The 17,983-nt window shown below is 38.5% G+C and overlaps 2 protein-coding genes across 2 annotated transcripts; one reads left to right on the plus strand and one right to left on the minus strand.

Moving 5' to 3' along the window:
* Window positions 1–1,004: 1,004 nt before the first annotated feature.
* LOC143847231 (eukaryotic translation initiation factor 4B2-like) lies at window positions 1,005–9,523 on the plus strand. The gene is made up of 3 exons (XM_077355985.1): window positions 1,005–2,458; window positions 8,201–8,629; window positions 9,193–9,523. Exons 1-3 carry the CDS (start codon window positions 1,293–1,295, stop codon window positions 9,215–9,217), a joined length of 1,620 nt encoding a protein of 539 aa, XP_077212100.1. The 5' UTR covers window positions 1,005–1,292; the 3' UTR covers window positions 9,218–9,523.
* A 2,882-nt stretch (window positions 9,524–12,405) lies between these two features.
* Window positions 12,406–17,748, minus strand: LOC143893053 (protein PECTIC ARABINOGALACTAN SYNTHESIS-RELATED-like). The gene is made up of 3 exons (XM_077398006.1): window positions 17,568–17,748; window positions 14,497–14,620; window positions 12,406–12,819 (listed from the first exon to the last, which is right to left on the minus strand). Exons 2-3 carry the CDS (start codon window positions 14,590–14,592, stop codon window positions 12,460–12,462), a joined length of 456 nt encoding a protein of 151 aa, XP_077254121.1. The 5' UTR covers window positions 14,593–14,620; window positions 17,568–17,748; the 3' UTR covers window positions 12,406–12,459.
* Between the last annotated feature and the right edge of the window lie 235 nt (window positions 17,749–17,983).

Raw genomic sequence — 17,983 nt, forward strand, 5'->3', positions numbered from 1 at the left:
CCTTCGTACGGTGGAGGTAACACCCTTGATATCTGATCCAGCAGCAGCTTCTCAAAAATTGATTTGCTGTTGGATCAAATATCAAGGGTGGTACCTCTACCTTATACCATATAAGCGGCAGTGATAAATTCGCCCCATTCTAGGATGAATTCATCCCGTATTTTTCAAACCATAGGATGATCCTAACCGCTCATTTGATGGGTCACAACGTAAATATGTTCTGCCCCAAAAATCATTTTCATAAGATGATTCTAACCCTCTGAACAAAAGAGTGACTCACATTATGGAAACTTCTATAGATCAGACGGTTGGAATAACCCTATAGAAATGAATTTTAGAGCACAACCTATTTACATTGTGGCCCATTAAATCGTTCGTTTGGATCATCCTATGGTGTGGACTGTACAGTCCAATTTGAAAAATACATGGTGAACTCATCCCAGAAAGAGGATGAATTTATCACCACCCCATATAAAACTCCATTTCCTCAATATTTTATACGATATGTGGCCGTATAAATCAGTATTTTTAAAAAAATACAGTAGGGTCCACTCCATAGGATGGTCCAAACGTCCATTTATTGGGCCACAACGATAAAAGGCTGTGCCTAGGGTCCGGTCCGGTTCGGTTTAGAGAGGTTTTTTTAGCCGAACTGATGTGGAGTGTAACTGAACCAAAACGAACCGATTTTGACTAGTTCAATTTGGTTCGGTTTATCCGGTTTTTGGTTCAAATGAGGCTTTTATGTTGCATTTATATCTGAGGTTGATATCCTTAGGGTGACTACAATGACAAAATTACCCCTAGACTACCAAAAATAGCAAAAATGCGAGGTGCAATTTTGAGTTAAGAGGTGGCAGCCAAAAGTGCGCATTTACAGGGTTGGCCAAATTGGGGTGTCTACAGTTTCCCATTGATTCAGTTGGATTCATTTTCGGATTAAAACCACCAACCGGAGTCGTTCGGTAAAAGTCTTAACCGTGACATTATATTGTGCAGACCTAGTTGTGCGGTTGTGCCTCAAAAATCATTTCAAGAGGGTGATATTATATTAACCCTCAGAAACTGGAAGGAAGCGGGTCGTACCGCAAGTTTTGAAAAATACGGGTTAATACAGCTACACATCATACTGAGTCTCCATCTCCATTTCCACTAAGCATCTCTCTCTCAGAGCCACAGCACAGCTGCATCAAAAATCCTCTTTACAGCGTATGGTTTTGGAGCTCCGGCTCCCATAAGGAGCCCTAGCTCTCTCTTTCTCTCTCTCACATTTCCATCTTCGAGCAGAGAAAATGTCGAAAACCTGGGGAGTCGGAGCATGGGCAGCCGACGCCGAACGAGCCGAAGCCGAAGAGCGAGAACACCAATTAGCCGCCGCCGCCGCATCTCAGCTCACCGGCGGCGAGTCTCAGAGCTTTCCAAGCCTCAAAGAAGCTGCCACAACAAAGCCAAAGAAGAAAAAAGCCGTGACCCTCTCCGAACTCACTACCGGATTTTACGTGGGCCCCGGTGGTGGCTCAAGGCGCGATTTTTCCTCCGAATCTAAGGGTTTGACGCCCAACGAGATGCTCCGATTGCCCACCGGACCCAAAGAACGATCCCCTGACGAGATCGAGTCTGGAACCCGTCTTGGTGGCGGGTTCCGTTCTTATGGCCGGCCCGGCCCCATGAGGTCCGATGACAGTGGTCGGAGAGGGTATGGGGGTTTTGATGAGGAACGCCCGCCTAGGGTTTCTGAATTTGATCAGCCTTCTAGGGCTGACGTGGCAGATAATTGGGCATCAGTTAAGAAATCTGTTCCTGTTGTGGATTTTACTCGGCATGATCGGTATAGTTCTCTTGGTGGTGGTACTGGGATCAATTCTAGGGCTGACGTGGCGGATAATTGGGCGTCCGATAAGAAATCTGTTCCTGTTCCTGGTCCTTCTCTGCATTCTAATCGGTATGCTTCTCTTGGGGGTGGTATTGGAAGCAATTCTAGGGCTGATGTGGCGGATAATTGGGTTGCCGGAAAGAAGCCTATTCCAGCGAGATCTACCGGATTTGGATCTGGGTTTAGGGATTCAGCTCCAGATTCCAATCACGGGAGGCCACGGATTGTTTTGGATCCGCCACGGAGTGATGGCATTTTGAATGAGGTTGCGAGGACTAGGCCGAGCCCGTTTGGCGTGGCTCGCCCTAGGGAGGATGTTTTGGCAGAGAAGGGATTGGATTGGAGGAAATTGGATTCAGAGATTGATATTAGGAAGACAAGTAGGCCAATGAGCACACAGCCTAGTATTCCTTCGAGTGCACAGTCGAGCCGGCCTGAGAGCCCTCTGGTAATGGATGGGGTGGCAAAACCACAGCCGAAATTGAATCCGTTTGGGGATGCGAAGCCTAGGGAAGTTTTGCTGCAAGAGCAGGGAAAGGATTGGCGGAAGATCGATTTGGAGTTGGAGCATCGCAGCGTTGACAGGTTGAGATTACCTTTTATTTAGTTTGATTTGATGTCTGAATTGGGTTTCAATTATACTTTCCTTATTGCATTTCTATTCCAATTTTTTTTTACTAAAGTTGCATAGGCTTTGGATCTGCAATCAAATGGGGTAATGCTGCTTATTTGCTTCACTAGGAAAGCTATGCTTAACCATCACAATGTGGGTTCAGAGTTCAGATTACCTTCTCTTTTAGTTAGTTTGATGTCTGAATTGGGTTTCAACTATACTGTCCTTACTGCATTTTTTTGTTCCAAAAAATTTCAACTGAAGTTCTATAGGCTTTGCATTTGCAATCAAATGGGGTAATGCACCTTCTCTTTTAGTTAGTTTGATGTCTGAATTGGTTTTCAATCCTTACTGCATTTTTTTGTTCCAAAAAATTTCAACTGAAGTTGTATAGACTTTGGATTTGCAATCAAATGGGGTAATGCCGCTTATTCGCTTAATTATGAAAGTTGTTCTTAGCCATCACAATGTGGCTATACCTAGTTTGCCTGGATTCTTGACACCCAAACCCAAAATTACTAGTTCTTACTACTATCTTCATACTTGCCCTTCTGAGTAGGAGACCATCCTAGACAAGGTAAAAGAGAATATGTAATAAAGAAGGTGGATAGCTGCTTCGGACACTTTATATGATATCCATAGAAGGTATTGCTCTGGAGTCCTGAGCTTGCGACTTTGTTTTCTTTTTTATCCATAGGCTCGAGGAAGTGATTGGCTCAAATTCATGATGGGATTAGGAGTTGCACATCCTAATTCATATTAGGGGTTGCTCCGGACTATCTGAATGGCCAATTTCGAAATTTGCTGAGTGGAAGAATAGTGAGTCGTGAATCATGATATGAGGGACTGTCATATTTGTTGTCCTACAGAAAAGTATTTCAAGAAGAGAGAAGAAAGCAACATGCTCATGAAATATTACGTCCATTGAGACACAGTTTCCCTTTTTTGGACAGTAACACTGATTGCCTTTATGATAATTTGGATACCCCAAAAATGCATTTTATTGACTACCCACCATGTTTATCCATCATTCTCCTTGTACACAAACCAAACTAATGCACAACACTTCTGTTTGGCACAACACTTCTGTTATAAATATATAATAAAGACTTGTTGGGATTGAGAATTGGAAGATGACATTTCCCATCAAGAACATGTGAAGACATCCAAATCACTTTTGAAAGAAAATATAAGAAAAGCAACAAGCACGTGAAGACATACAATTGATCATATATGCAACGCCTTTGGCTTGGTTTGGTTCCAAAAAAAAAAAGAAAAAGAAAGAAACCTTTGGCTTGGTGAGCAGATGGCTGATTGGTCTCCCATGTAGAAGACTTGGTAGCTGGAGTTTCGAACTTTCTCCTCTTACATATCCTTTTGGGTTGGCAGTGGTGCCAATACTTTCTTTTGGTTGTATAATTGATGCGGAGAAACTATGTCACAGCCAAGGTTTTAAATTCAGTTTCGGTACCACTTTCGGACCCCACCGAAATCCGAAATTTGGTATTTCAGACCGAATTTCCGAAATTTTGTAACAAATTTTTTTTAAAAATAAAATGACATTAAATCGAAATTTCGGGATTTCGGACTGAAATTTGGTAAAGGGCGAAATCCAAAATTTAGCCAAATTTCGGTTTCGGTCCCCACCGAAATCCGATATTTCGGATTTCAGCCGAAATTTAAAACCATGGTCACAGCCTTCCCTAACGTCTTTGATCCTGCCGTCAACCCTAGGGCTTCGAGTTCTGACTATCTCTTGATGGTGAGCGTGAGGGCCCTTGGAGAGATATGACTCCACTGCTGCGGGAAGGGAGTTTTACACTTTCACTTAGAAAATCCAACGAGTTCTTGTATTGTTCTACATATGTTTGTGACCACTATGTCTATCTTGTTGATCATATTGATGGGCTGCTCTGGATCTCAGAGCATAAGTCGTATTCTCTGTAAGTCATATTATTCGCTTACCAATGCTCCCCCTCCTGGTCTGATTTTCCCAATATGGGGAATCCCTTTGCTTCTACCAAAACCCCAACCTCTTTATGGTGTGTTATTTGTGTAAAAGCCTTACCGAGACCGTTAGTCAACATGTATATATGTGAGACCTGCAACTGCGTGTATTGTGGCTTCCCAATGGAATTCCTCACACATATGTTTATTCAATGCCCTAGAACCCAACAGATCAAGAGTTACTTTTTTGGTTTGTTCAATGCCTTGATTTGATTGTCCATTTGTGAGTCAGCTATCTTTGGGCTTAGCGGTGTAAATTGATGGCCAATAAGAGAGTTGAATGTTTATGGAAATTTTTTATCTCTTCTTGGATCATGTGGAAGGATAGAACTGAGTGGATTTTTAAAGGTAGATCTGATTTGATTAGTAAAATGATTAACTGGATTAATCTTGAAGTTTTTTAGGGTGCTTCTAAAGTTAAACTGGTTTGATGGTGCTGCATTAATACATTATTAGTATCTGGGGTCAGAATTCTCAGAACATTTAATTTTTGTACAAAAAGGGTACAAAACTAGAAGAATGGGAGGGTTAAAACACATCTTGTGTGTGATTGTTTTCTAGCCATTTGATGGGCAATGATGTCTTTTTAAACTTCCAAATGAATGGAGTCTTTTCTCCTTCTTGGTTCATCCTCTGCTTTTTTCTGGAGACTTTTTGTTTCACTTGTGGCTTTCATTGAGTGGAAAATCCCTGGTTCTAGCCTGTGGGGGGTTGATTTACTTACCTCCCTCAACCCAGAAGTGCAGTCTCTTTCGCAGTCTAGGGCCAAATCCTGAAGAAAGCTAAAAAGCGTTGTTTGATGAGCCTGCGTAGTATTAGGTAGTTGGTCAGGTAAAGGCTGACCAAGCCAATGATGCTTAGCCGGTCTTTTTGGATGATCAGCTTCAAGGTGGAGCTTGTTCAATTGAAGCTAATGCTATGTTGCCCTTCCCTTGTTCAAGAGAAAGCGAGGACTTTCTTTTAGCTACCGGCCCAAACAAAAGAGATTAGCCTCTTGGGAGGGTTAAAACACATCATAATCCCTTAATTTCATTTATTACTGCAAAAAAAAAAAAATCCACATGTCGTAGCATTTTTCCAGAATGACCGGAACACCGAAACATTCCAATCTAGGAGAGAAACGGAACAAACACCATAATGGAATTGATAACTAAGTAAGTGGAATGAACACCATAACTAAGTAATTTTGTTGAATCAAGTTTAGGCAATCAACTTCTCCAACATCCTAAGCTTTTGGAGAAGTTGGTAAGTTAACAGTGGGATTCTTAGAGAGTGTAGGGGTGAAGTCATTTCGGCCTTTTCAGGGCTTGTGGGGATTGCAGACGTAAGCGAGGCGGAGGCAAGGGCGGTTTATCATGGCATCAAAAATTTGAACTTGGATTTATTGGATAGGGTTTTGTGGAGGGTTACTCCCTCAATGTTATCCGATGGCTTAAAATTTCCGTTGTCCCTCCTCGGAGATTTGCACCCTAGTTTGATGAAATCCAAGATATAGTGGAAGGATCGTCAATCGTTTTCATTCATGTTAGAAGATCCTCTAATAAGGCAACCCAAAACTCCTTGTTGTTTTGGGTTGACTACCTCAGTCTTCCCTTTGCCTTTTAATGATATCTTCTACCATTAAAACAAAAAACTAAGTAATTGGCTATATCCTCTATTCATAGAGGAGAAATGCGCCTAGACGTAACGTTGATTCAGAAGGATCTCACTTTCCCTTGCCCAGATTTTCACCTTTCTAAGTCAAGTAATGGTGACCCGCGGAAGACCAGAGCCTTGTAACATGCTGACGAAGACCTCCGAACTGGTTTGGTTAACTACTTGCCACTTGACTAACTTGGGCTTGGGCTTTGGGTTCTTTCTCGTAAGTGGTACACCTACACTTAGAACTTGTTGGAGGAGCAAAGGCCTGAGATTGTTTTTATAGAAGTAATGTTGTGATGAGTAGACAATGAGGAAGATAATAAAAAAATGGTGCTTTGAGACTTGAAATGTGCGTATCTACGAAATGGTATAAGTGAATGGGATGAAGTGATGTTTAAGATGACCTTAGTTTACTAGTAAGGATATATCCTCTTATAGCCTTACAAAGATGAGCTAAGTCTGTGACGCCTATGTGCAGATAATTTTACAGTTTCAAGATGGCTATTTCCCAAAAAAAAAACATGGATTAGGTGTCTTAGTCTATGATTCTCAGATCCATTAAACCTTGAGCATCAGAGTATATGATGAGGCGTTGGATACTCCTTAACTGTAATACTAGTTTATTGGATACACGTAGTGAAACCAAGACCATATGCAATTGTTATAAATATAATTATGTAATACATACTGATATAATATACTAGTAATACACGTTTTTTTTTTTTTGGTTTCGATATATGTTTCAGGAAGGCTGGAAACAGAAACTTTTCGTTTGTTTTGTGCTGGTTTTTGAAAATTTAAACTATGCTACAACCTCAATTGTAGTTAAATTAGAGGCCATTATATTTATAAAGACTACGTAAAACCTTGTAATGCGAATTACATATTGATTTTTTTTCCTTCCTTTTATTTAGGTTATAGATTGTTGCTATTAAAAAAAGGTTATAGATTGTTATAGCACTATTACTCCTGCCTGATTAGATTTATTTGTTTTTTTGGTTTTTGTTAGTTCATCATTTTTTGCTATTTTTTAATGTATTAGGCTATGAAAATCAGATCAGTGACAGTTTCTGTTAATCTAGTATTAGAAACAGAAACATATCCCTTATTCTAGATTTTAAGGATCCGTATCCGACAAAAGCATATTTGATCAGTGCCGTCCATTTACCCTATCCTTGCTCCATCGGGTAGCCGTATCTGTTTCCAGGCATGTTTTGAATTTTCACCAAAACAGACATGAAATGACTGAAATGTTTCTGTTTCCATCCCCACCGAAACGATACCAAAACCTAAATGCATATCGAAACCAATATCGTAAGTGCATTAGTGGCATACTCTATGCTTTACATAATTATATTTATATAAATTGCATGTAAAATATGATGTATGTATTATGCATAAATATTTATGTGAATTATATGTGAAATGTGATAGGTACCAAATTATCAGATATCCGCTACAACAGATATCACTAGGTGCTTGATGTTATTAAATAATTATTGATGAATGTCTTGCTTATGTGATGGTTTCTAACTGTATATTTGTACTTAATCTACCATTTTTTAAAGTTTTATCTTAAAATTTTATCCTTTGCATGCCACATATACAAGGCGAAAAGTTAGGATTGTGATTGGAAGAAATTGGATCTAGCAGCCCTCATATAATTTTACAAGATTTATCTTGGAAGGGTTCAGTGAATTTGTATCGAGGTCTTTGTAATCTCAAGGGCTTTACATGAACTACAGATATGTCTCTGTGCACGTAATATATGTGACACTGGTTTTACATGAATTGTTAAACGATTGTTACTCCATGTATATCTGTTACGAAAAAATCATGTTTAGCATAAAACAAGTTATCGAAGCTTACTAATAAAAAGAACTTATCACATCCTGGATATGGTATATTTTCTTGCCTATTATTTGCGTTTCTTTTTCGGATGACTGACTTGGAATAGTGTGTTATTTATTTACAAGCCTGCAAATCATATACACATATTTTTGGTGGAAGTTGTTTTGTCATTAGTCTGAATTATGGACTTTCTTTCTGGATCTCGAATTCTTCAGACCTGAGACAGAGGAGGAAAAGACGCTAAAAGAAGAGATAGAACTTCTAAAGAAGGAATTCATGAATGAAGCCGAGGTGAACGTGAATGAGGAATCTACAACAGGACCTTCTGGAGAGAACCTTAGTTTACGTGAGCAAATACTTCACAAAGAAAGGGACCTAGAGCTGCTGGTACGCGAGTTGGATGACAAAATTCGGTTTGGCCAGCGAGCCATTGGTAGTCCCAGTTCTGGGGCACGTAGAGTTGTGGGCCTTCTTGAGAGGCCGCCCTCTCAGTCCGGGTTGTCAGAGGAGTCTAGAAGGATGGAGTTCATGGATAGGCCACGATCCCATGGAGCAGGAGATGTTTGGACCAGATCTGGAGAGGACAAAGGAGTTTTTCAAGGTGGAAGGGAAAGAGGATTTTTCGGCAACAGGGACCTAGACAGGTGTGTGCTATTACTTATGCCTTTCTTAGAACAACTTCTATGTTTCTCAAGTAGAAAACATACCCATCTTAACAAAGTATAGAACTAGAGAGGGCAGAGAGAGATCAGTTATGGATGCATGTGGTGGATGTATTAAGATTGATGTTGGAATGGAAATGATATCTGCACTCCCTTGTTTTCCTTGATATCACTCCCCACTTTATCAAACACTTTTGATTGGTTGTTGACAGTTTTATTTTTGGGAATTCTAACAGCCTTTAACAGCTAACTAGAGGAGTAAAAGTGAGCTCTCATTATTAAAACAAGGGAATGCAGGTATCATTTTCCTACTGGAAGCCATTAGTATTCTTGTGTTCTTGTGCATTATACAGAGTTGAGGGCTGTGTATATGGGACTGTATACTGTAATCATGGGTCTGGGTCAGTTTGTTTGCCTTCACAAAATGGGGAAATTGGAACATGTGTTGATTTCTTACATTTTTTTTTTTTTTTTTTTTTTTTTGAGTTTGTTTACATTAACCTGAAAATTGTCCTGAAATCCTTGTGATTTTGTTGATTTTGCAGGCCTAAGTCCAGGGAAAGATGGTGAAGCTATTATTGGTGAGGATTCATTGGTTTTTTGACACCAAAATAGAATAATGCTTACAGTTTTATTATTTTCTTCTCCTCCATTTTGGTTTTGCACTTGAACAAGTGGCGAGAAAGATCTTGGTTACCGGAAAACGCCACTTAATTTATTGCTGCTACCTTGATACGGTGTAAAATTGCAATTTTTTCCATGTCAATTGTTTTGAGTCTTTTGACTCATGTTACATGTATTCTTCTGAATGGGCGAACTACCCCGTCACACGTGTCGGATTTCAATTGATCAAGGGACCCTTCTAGTTCTCTTTAATCTGTTTTTTGTTTTTTTTTCCTTAATAGGCGAAGTAACGTGTAAGACATGTGTCAGATTTCAGTAGTTCAAAGTGACACTTCTACATTTCTATTATCTATTTTTTTAGTACTACAGTCAGGGCTCTTATAATTAATATTTTCGGTGGCTTATTTTTTATATAAAATATTAAGGGCAGTGATAAATCGACTCCCCATGTCTCTTTCTCTCTCCTCTGGGTTAGAGAGAGAAAGTGGAGAGAGAAAGACACATGCGGAGTCGATTTATCAGTCCCCAGTATTAAAACCTATAAAGTATTACACAAAATTATGTATTTTCTCAAAGTTTCACCATGTCCATTATCACCGGATTCACCACACTTTACATTTATTTTGTTTTTAACATTTAATACTGATAGAGAGTGTCCGGGGAGAGAGAGAGAGAGATGAGGCTTACACTAGTCATTTCAAAAAGAGAGGATTGGTGGTTGTCGATGCTCTTACACTTAAAAGGGAGACGAGTGTACTATTAATGCCCTTTCACCGGCCTTGTCTCTTCCTTCGCCCTCAACAACATTTTCTAGGAAGGTATTCTCCTATATCTTATATCACTTAAATGTTCTTATTTTTCTTTAGGGGAGTGATAAATCGACTCCTCAAATTGCTAAATCGACTCCCCATGTGTCTTTCTCTCTCCTCTAGGTTAGAGAGAGAAAGAGGAGAGAGATAGACACATGGGGGAGTCGATTTATCCATTGGGGGAGTCGATTTATCACTGCCCTTTTTTTATTAAGTATTAGAAATAAGAGATTATAAATCACCACCAACATAAGAACAATGTCGGTTCCTGGTTTAACAATATGGTATATATAAATTTATGGAGCATTAATTATGAGAGCCCCACCTGTGCTACCATAATTTTACAATTATAGCAAGTTTGATTTCTTTTTTCTATTTTTTTTCTTAATACTACTACCTCAAATTTTCAACTACGACAAATCAATTAGTTCTTCCTTAGTTCTATTATACTAATTAATTTTTTTATATAAAAATAAATTAAATTATTTACTGATTAATATTTTAAATATATGACTTGTTATAATCGTACTATTATGTAAATAACTAAAAGTTAAGAAATAGTTAAAATATTTTGACGAATTTACAAATCTTTCTTTTCGGTATTTGTTAGTGTCATATTATTGACGCTCAGAGCATGGAAGACGCCACCATATGGAAAAGCAGATGTTAATGGTGAAACTGCGGATAAGAATAGGCCTAGAATTAGCTTTGGTCGTCGTATTTGTATTTGTACTTCCAATCACCAATCAAATTTAAGATTTTACACCAAATTGACTTCTTAATGTTTCATTCAGGAAGCATAGGGGCTGGTTGGATATGCAGATTTTAGAATCCAGGTTTTAGTTTGAAAACGGTGTAAAAGAGGGTTCATGATCAAGCTGCTGTCTACTGTCCGGACAGTGTTTCTTGGATTTTAAGTAACAAAACCAGGTTTTAGAAATCTCTCCGTCATCCTTGGGATTTCTAAAACCTAGAAACATGGGATGATATGCTACTTTCTCAGGATGCATTTCTAAAACCTAGAAACATGGGATGATCTGCTACTTTCTTGCTGACGGAAAGAAGGGCGAGAAATCAAAAAACAATGGCTAGTCCGCTTCTTCTCTCGTCTCTCAGCTACAATTTTGAAAAAACATCCTGGATTCTAAAATATGCATATCCAAACGGCCCCTTAGTGATTGGAATTAGCTCGACAACTACCAAACTGACTTGGGGGGCCATCTGGATATGTGGAATTTATGATCCAAGATTGTGAAATCCGGGTTTTAGCTTGAAAGTAGTGTTGGAATAGTTAAAATCTTAGATTTTATAGGCCACTAGCCTGAATTTTAAGTAAGAAATTTAGGTTTTAGAATTCATTCTCCCGTCGTGGGATTTCTAAAGCCTGTATTTAGGGGGGGGGAGGGAGTACATCGGTCCGAAGGCTTCTCTCCTCTGTCATCAAAAATTACCAAAATACCCCGTACTCGGAAGGTCTATTTGGATTGCCCTAGGCCCTACTTATGTTGTATATCTAGTTAGTGCTTGCGATTGGGGGAGTTGAGGAAAACTACTATACATATAGAGAGCACAATCATACTTGAAACCAAAAAGAGTTAAGATGAAATGTTGTGCCACTCAACCTGGCTTTTTAAATGTTATGAAAATACCCCTCCTAATTGACATAATTGAATGAATAAATGAAGGGTATTTTGGCATATTGGTGCCCCCCATTCGGATCTAGTACGTCATGATCCGAATAATTTCGATTCAATGGGCCCTATTTGGATCCAATTACTGTGCCCAAACCATGTCTATTAACATTCATATCCATCGGACTGTCTAGTTCCATTGACACGCCTAGCCACCTTCATATATAATCTTTGAAAAAAAGGGATTTGCTAGCATCCATCGCAGAAGGCCTGTTGCATCTCACTGCAGCCACATCACAAATGAAGACGAAATCTGCTGAAAAGTGAGCTGCTGTGAGATGCAACAGGCCATCTCCTTGATGATTTTTTTTTATTTTTTATTTTTTCCGGAAAAGCCTGAACCAATCTGTCTTTAGGCTTCCCTATGCTAGCTACAACAAAATTTTATGGAAAAACCTATCTGAGTCTGTATGCTTTCCTATGCCAAGTAGTTCTGAATTAATGATTTATTATAAAATAGACGAGCATACGTTTTCTACAAGATCCAATGCCTGCTCCTTTTGCTGAATCACCTTCCTGATAAATGAAGACAAAAGTCATTCATTTTATTTTAATCATATTAATAACTATTTACAGTTATCAAAGGTATCAGCCGAGATTTCAATGCCCCCCCACCCCCCCCCCCCCCCCCGTTACAAGTGAATTTGTTGATTATGACAAAAAAATGGAGGAGAAATAGTCAGTACCATCAAGTTCTACACATGCATGGGGTGAGAGGATTCTCCCAAATATCGTAGGAAGGGAAGGTTTCTATAGGCAAGCGAGTGCGTGTCTGGTGGGTCACAATGATGCCCTCCTTAAATGTAGACCAACCCATGTAGGGGTCCCCAAAGGACTTGGACATCACTCCCTTGTCTGGCTTTATAGATTTCTGCAGGTGACCCATGTACCGACGAGCCCCCATTACCAGCTTCGCAAAGTTACCACCATGGGTCATCACAAATACGTCTGATTTCAAGCACACCAAGAAGTCGAGGGCTGCCATGCTAGTTACGTGCTTATTGAGCCTGTCCAGCTCCTCTTTGCTCGCCAACTCTTTCTTGTTCACCTGTAAAGCCAATAATAGAAGAAAAAACAGATTATGAACAACACATTTTTTTTTGGGTTTGTAAGCTGGGATCACACCTCCGACCTCAGGGTGGAATAACATAGTATTTACCAATTGATCTAGAGACTCAACCAATATGAACAGATTATGAACAGCACATTGACCAAGAAAAAATTGAATTTCACCACCACAGAATTGAAAAAGAATCAAAGTTGTCTAGACTATACAGACAAACCATAAATATCATAGAGGATAGAGAGTGGCATGGCAGCAGACGAAGATTAGCTAGCAGCTAGCAGCAAGCAGCATAAAGGTTAAACAATCCAAAAGCAAAATTTGCAAGTATGGCTGTAATGGTTGGCTTAAAAAGGCATTTGGGTATTGATCTTAGTAAAATTTTCGGAATGGCGAAAATAAAATCGGGTTTAAGGACATGGGTAAGTAATTGTTCCGACTGAACAAGGACTTCACAGTATCTAAAGTCTAATTGCTGATTTCTCAACTTGTTGTTTTGACATCCATGACTGATATCTCAAGAAAATAGAGGTGTTTGAGCAGCCACTGAGAAAATTAACAACACCCGTACAAGGTTAGTTTAGTTATGTCTAGTTACGCCGGAATAGTACAAAGGAGCATATCTATTAAAATTTGTAAATTGAGATGAAAGACGTATGTGCAAGCAAGCATTCATTCAGTTTCACCCAGTGTTTTAAAACATGGATGTGGTGCGGAACATGGCCGAAGAAAATCCTAGTCGACTCGGCACGACATGGTAGAGTATGCAGTTAAGTAATTAACACAGCTGAGTACTCGGGTGATGCAGTCATAATTCAGGAGAGTCAGAGGTGTTTTTATTAACTTTGTAGGGCAAAACGAGGAATGCTGATGTGGCACAACACGGAACGCGGCCAAGGTAAAAGGGAGTCGACTCAGGGGGTCAACGCGGACACGGGGGAGTTAAAACTATGGTTATATCAACTGCAGCTTAAGATCACAAAGAGAACTAGAATAACTCAGCCCTGCAGTTGTTGGTCAACTAACTTCTTTCTCATGCTTAAAAGAACCGCACTCTTGGGGGGTTGTTTGGATCTAAGGAAGAGAAAATTATGGAAAATAAATTTTCCTTGAAAAACATGGAAAGATTTTGATTTTGAAAATAAAATCTATGGAAAATGAGTTTACCTGAGCTACTGATATTCGCAATTTCATATTTTGATAATGGATTGAACTCACCTTGTCTTTTGTTATTTAACCAGCTGTCAGAGGCATACAATTCCATAAAAGCTCTCAACAGCCAATTAAAAAAGCAAAGAGAAGGTGAGTCTGCCCCATTATCAAAACATGGTAGCGCGAATATCAGTAGCCTTACCAAATGCTTGAAAACTCATTTTTCCATCAACAAATTTTCCAAGAACATTTTCCCTAAATCCAAACAACCCTTGGACCCAGTTCTTTTTGGATATTTAGAACTGATTGAGTCCAAAAGTGATTATTGAACTCAAAATTACACAATTTTGCGTCCAATAATCACTTTTGGACTCAAAATCCAAAACGAACATGACCTCAAAATCACTTTTGGACTCACTTTTGGATTCATTCTGCATGCAAAGCTAATATCAGACCAAGGAAATTTATCATTGACTTGGTGTTCTCCATAAGACACAGATTTTGAGTTACCGTGTATTGGTCAGGCCATTCCTGTTGCCGATATGCTGCCATCATTGCTTTCTCCTCTCTCGTCCCAACAAAATCGCACAATGAAAGACCCACCATTCCCTTTTCAAACCTCAAATGAAGTGCCCTGTTAAAAAAGGAAGGCAATTTTTTTAGCAATGGTAACAGCTGAATGATGACTATGATCACCCTTGTGAAACAACCAATTACTACAAAAGCTTAAGCTGTTGGAGTTGTATGGAAAGTTGCTGTAGGGATTTGAACTGCATGGAAAGTTGGAAACCACAAATAGACTAGAAGTTGAGAGAAGTTCACATAAGAAGCAAGCAAGTATTATTATAGACTTTGTACCTCATTTGAAAGAAGTGACACAAGTGGGCTCACTGATGACTTATTGTGATAAGTTGTCCTTGAAAAGGGAAAATATTAAATGAATAGATCAATTACGAAATTGGTAATTTCAATATCTTATAGGGATGATAGAAATTGCAATGAGAAAGAAAGGAATGTCCACAATTGAAATCTTGAATATTAAATTTCTTACGTGGGTTTTTGGACCTGATTATTAACTAAGGAAGCTTAGAATTCGAAGTTTAGAGGAATTCCAAAAGTTTTCTTTTGGACAAATTGTGGTGGACTTCTAATTCGAGATTAGAAAATTGAGTGAACATTTTTTTGGAAAGGAGACATTTGGGATGAGAGAGGCTCAAAAGATTGGGTGAACAGAAACCTCTTATGACCTAAGTAACAGAGTGTCAAAATCCTAGCAACATCCTCTCTATGAAGTTGGTTTATTATATGGTTAAGGAATCCCAATTCAAGTCCTATAGAAATAATTGGAATTGAAAACACAATTAGGCTTGACTTTGAGCTATAAGATTTTTCTTGGTGATAAGATTAAAAAAATAGTGAAATAAAAATGCGGCGGAAGCAACTTGTCTTTTTTGTGAGGAAAACAAGTTTATAAGGTTTAAATTCCTCCCTTTCCCCCAAAGCAAGTTTATAAGGTTTGTTGGTTATCAAACCAATGCTACACAATCTTTTGAAGGAAACAATCTAATGCTTTCTATTAAAAAAAAAGGATTTCCAATGTACAGGATTGAACATGCCTCTATCAGTTATGATGATGGAACACAACAATTGTCTTCCACCTTTAAGAAAATAAAAGAAACCCTTGATAAAGATGAAACTAAGAAAAATAGGAAGTCAGACGGCATTGACTACATTGCTTTGAAAGAAACATTGTAAAACAACCTATCAAAAGAAAAGGCTCTTAACCATTATGGAACCCATCTCATATGTGATAAGTTGAACATATCACCCTAAAAATACACTTCTCAGAAGTCCTATAAACCAAGAATGTCCTTAATTTTACCAAAAATTGAGTCCTTTCCACTCTCTACATCTCTCAATCAAGAGGTGCCCCTCCTAGACCTATTCTCCGTCCATCCCTTCTTTGCAACTGAAAAGAGAGATTTATACCCTTTCTCTCGCCAACTTCAACATCCATCACCCCATTCTCCAACACATCTCTACACTGTGAGAGAGCTTCATTAGGATTAGAGAATACTATGATCGATTTCTATTACCTCATAATTCATTGCAAGGAGGAAAATGTTTTTTTTTTTACACAGCTGCAAGGGGGAAAATGTGTCCTGCTGTAGTTTTTACCATTCATACTCCAAAAGTTGCCCTCAAAGATGGGAGAAATAGTTGTGCTCTCCCATCACCCCCTGCCTATGACTGCACTATCCTCACCATATGATACCCAAATACGGATATGGATACAGACACTGATGTGGGAATGGGGATACGACTTGGGAATGAGCACATTAGATCTATCACAGGTTTATTTCAATGTGTTCTCTCTCTTCCATTAGAAGCCTTGGTAGGATGTGGAGGTTCAACCATAGGAAGGATGTGGAGGTTCAACCATAGGACAATGTGGCTTGCATAATATTCTATAGTTAGGAACACATATCAATCCCAAGAAACTGAGATCTATACTAGTTAGTAGTTACCAACAGTGAGACAGATCACAGGGCGCATGCTTCGAACTAAAGATCCATGTTACTAATGTTATAGTTACCAAAAGTGAGATAGATCACAGGGCGCATGCTTCTAAGTAAGGATCAATGTTAGTAATGTCGCAAATCTCCCTCTCTGACAGACTGATCAAAGTCTTGCCTTATATAACAGGAAACCCATGTGCTAAACGTGGTCCTAAAGCTATCTAAAACCCATGTGCAAAATGTGATCCTAAAGCTATCTTTGAATTGCCATTGAGCAAATTTAAGATCTAGAAATTTACCACCAAAATGCCATCAATGTCAGCTGCATATAGAGATCCAACAAAATACTTACTGAAAGGAAAGCATTCCAAGAAATGGCATATTCAAGAACCCAAGAAACTGAAGAACAAAATTGCTTTAACATAATCGCAAAAAGAAATAAGATCTAGACATTTACCAAGACAAACATTAATTTGCAAATTTGAGGAAAAGAAACAGAAAAATGAACCAGAAGCAAATGAAAGAAAAGAAAGATACGTCCCCATAAAACAAAAAAGAAAAAAAATATATAAATAACATGAGATTCTGTTTAATTTTCATAAAGATCAACAGAGAATAATCAATTAAATCAAGGGAAATGATATCAGCACAACCATGTTTTATTAATTGCATTGAGCTATCTTGTCTTTTATTATTTAAAGAGCCATCAAAGATTATTACAGTTCCCAAATAGCTCTTACAAGCCAATTAGAAAATAAAAAAGAAGACAAGTAGAGTTAGTGCAAATATTAAAACATGGTCGTGCTTATGTCATTCTCAAAAATCAATACATGAGAAATAAAATGGAAAAGAAGATGATCTTTCTATATTTATCTCTTAAGTGTTCTAATATAAACATTCTCTATTCTCTTTGTAATTCAAGCAAGATTAGTAAAATCTTCTCAATTTTATCATAGATTTTCTTTAAATTTCATAAAGATCAAGAGAAAAATAAAATCAAATATGAAAACATACACATAAATTCGAAATAAAATGAAAAAAGAAAGAGAAAGAAGAGCATACAAGGTGATTCCAGATGGTGGGAATAGGACTGAGAAGGCCAACGAGGATAATGAAGCAAAGAAATCCAAGGAAGATCCTGTCCGTGATATTTAAAGAAGAAGAAACCCTAGACCTATATCTGTCTCTAGGGTTTCGGCGATCATCATCTTGTCCGAACACTCTTCGTCTCGGTTCACGGGAGAAGAAGAAGAAAGCCTTCTGGCGATTACTTGTTAGAAGAATGTATTGTGTGACACTGCTAGGTAGATCAGGTGGGCAATAAAACTTCACACGAAATTGGTGAAATTTACAGTTATACCTAATGCTGTCAGGAACTTCCATGAATCGTTTAGTTCCATCCTCAACAGGTGGCATTCCTGAAGCACGCTGTAGCCATCCTATATCGTCTGCTGATCCACGTATAGTCTTCCTAGCCC

The sequence above is a fragment of the Tasmannia lanceolata genome, unplaced genomic scaffold, assembly GCF_043159265.1.
Source record: "Tasmannia lanceolata isolate RefF3 unplaced genomic scaffold, GAP_Taslan_0.1 ptg000015l, whole genome shotgun sequence".
Taxonomy (NCBI): domain Eukaryota; kingdom Viridiplantae; phylum Streptophyta; class Magnoliopsida; order Canellales; family Winteraceae; genus Tasmannia; species Tasmannia lanceolata.

Bases quoted from the DNA above. Each gene is read 5' to 3' on its own strand.
- LOC143847231 (XM_077355985.1), top strand. From the start codon at position 1,293: ATGTCGAAAACCTGGGGAGTCGGAGCATGGGCAGCCGACGCCGAACGA. The intron at 2,459-8,200 runs GTTGAGATTACC...CGAATTCTTCAG, and splicing joins GAGCATCGCAGCGTTGACAG to ACCTGAGACAGAGGAGGAAA. The intron at 8,630-9,192 runs GTGTGTGCTATT...TTGATTTTGCAG, and splicing joins GGCAACAGGGACCTAGACAG to GCCTAAGTCCAGGGAAAGAT.
- LOC143893053 (XM_077398006.1), bottom strand. From the start codon at position 14,592: ATGGTGGGTCTTTCATTGTGCGATTTTGTTGGGACGAGAGAGGAGAAA. The intron at 12,820-14,496 runs GTAACTCAAAAT...TTGGCTTTACAG, and splicing joins AATGGCCTGACCAATACACG to GTGAACAAGAAAGAGTTGGC.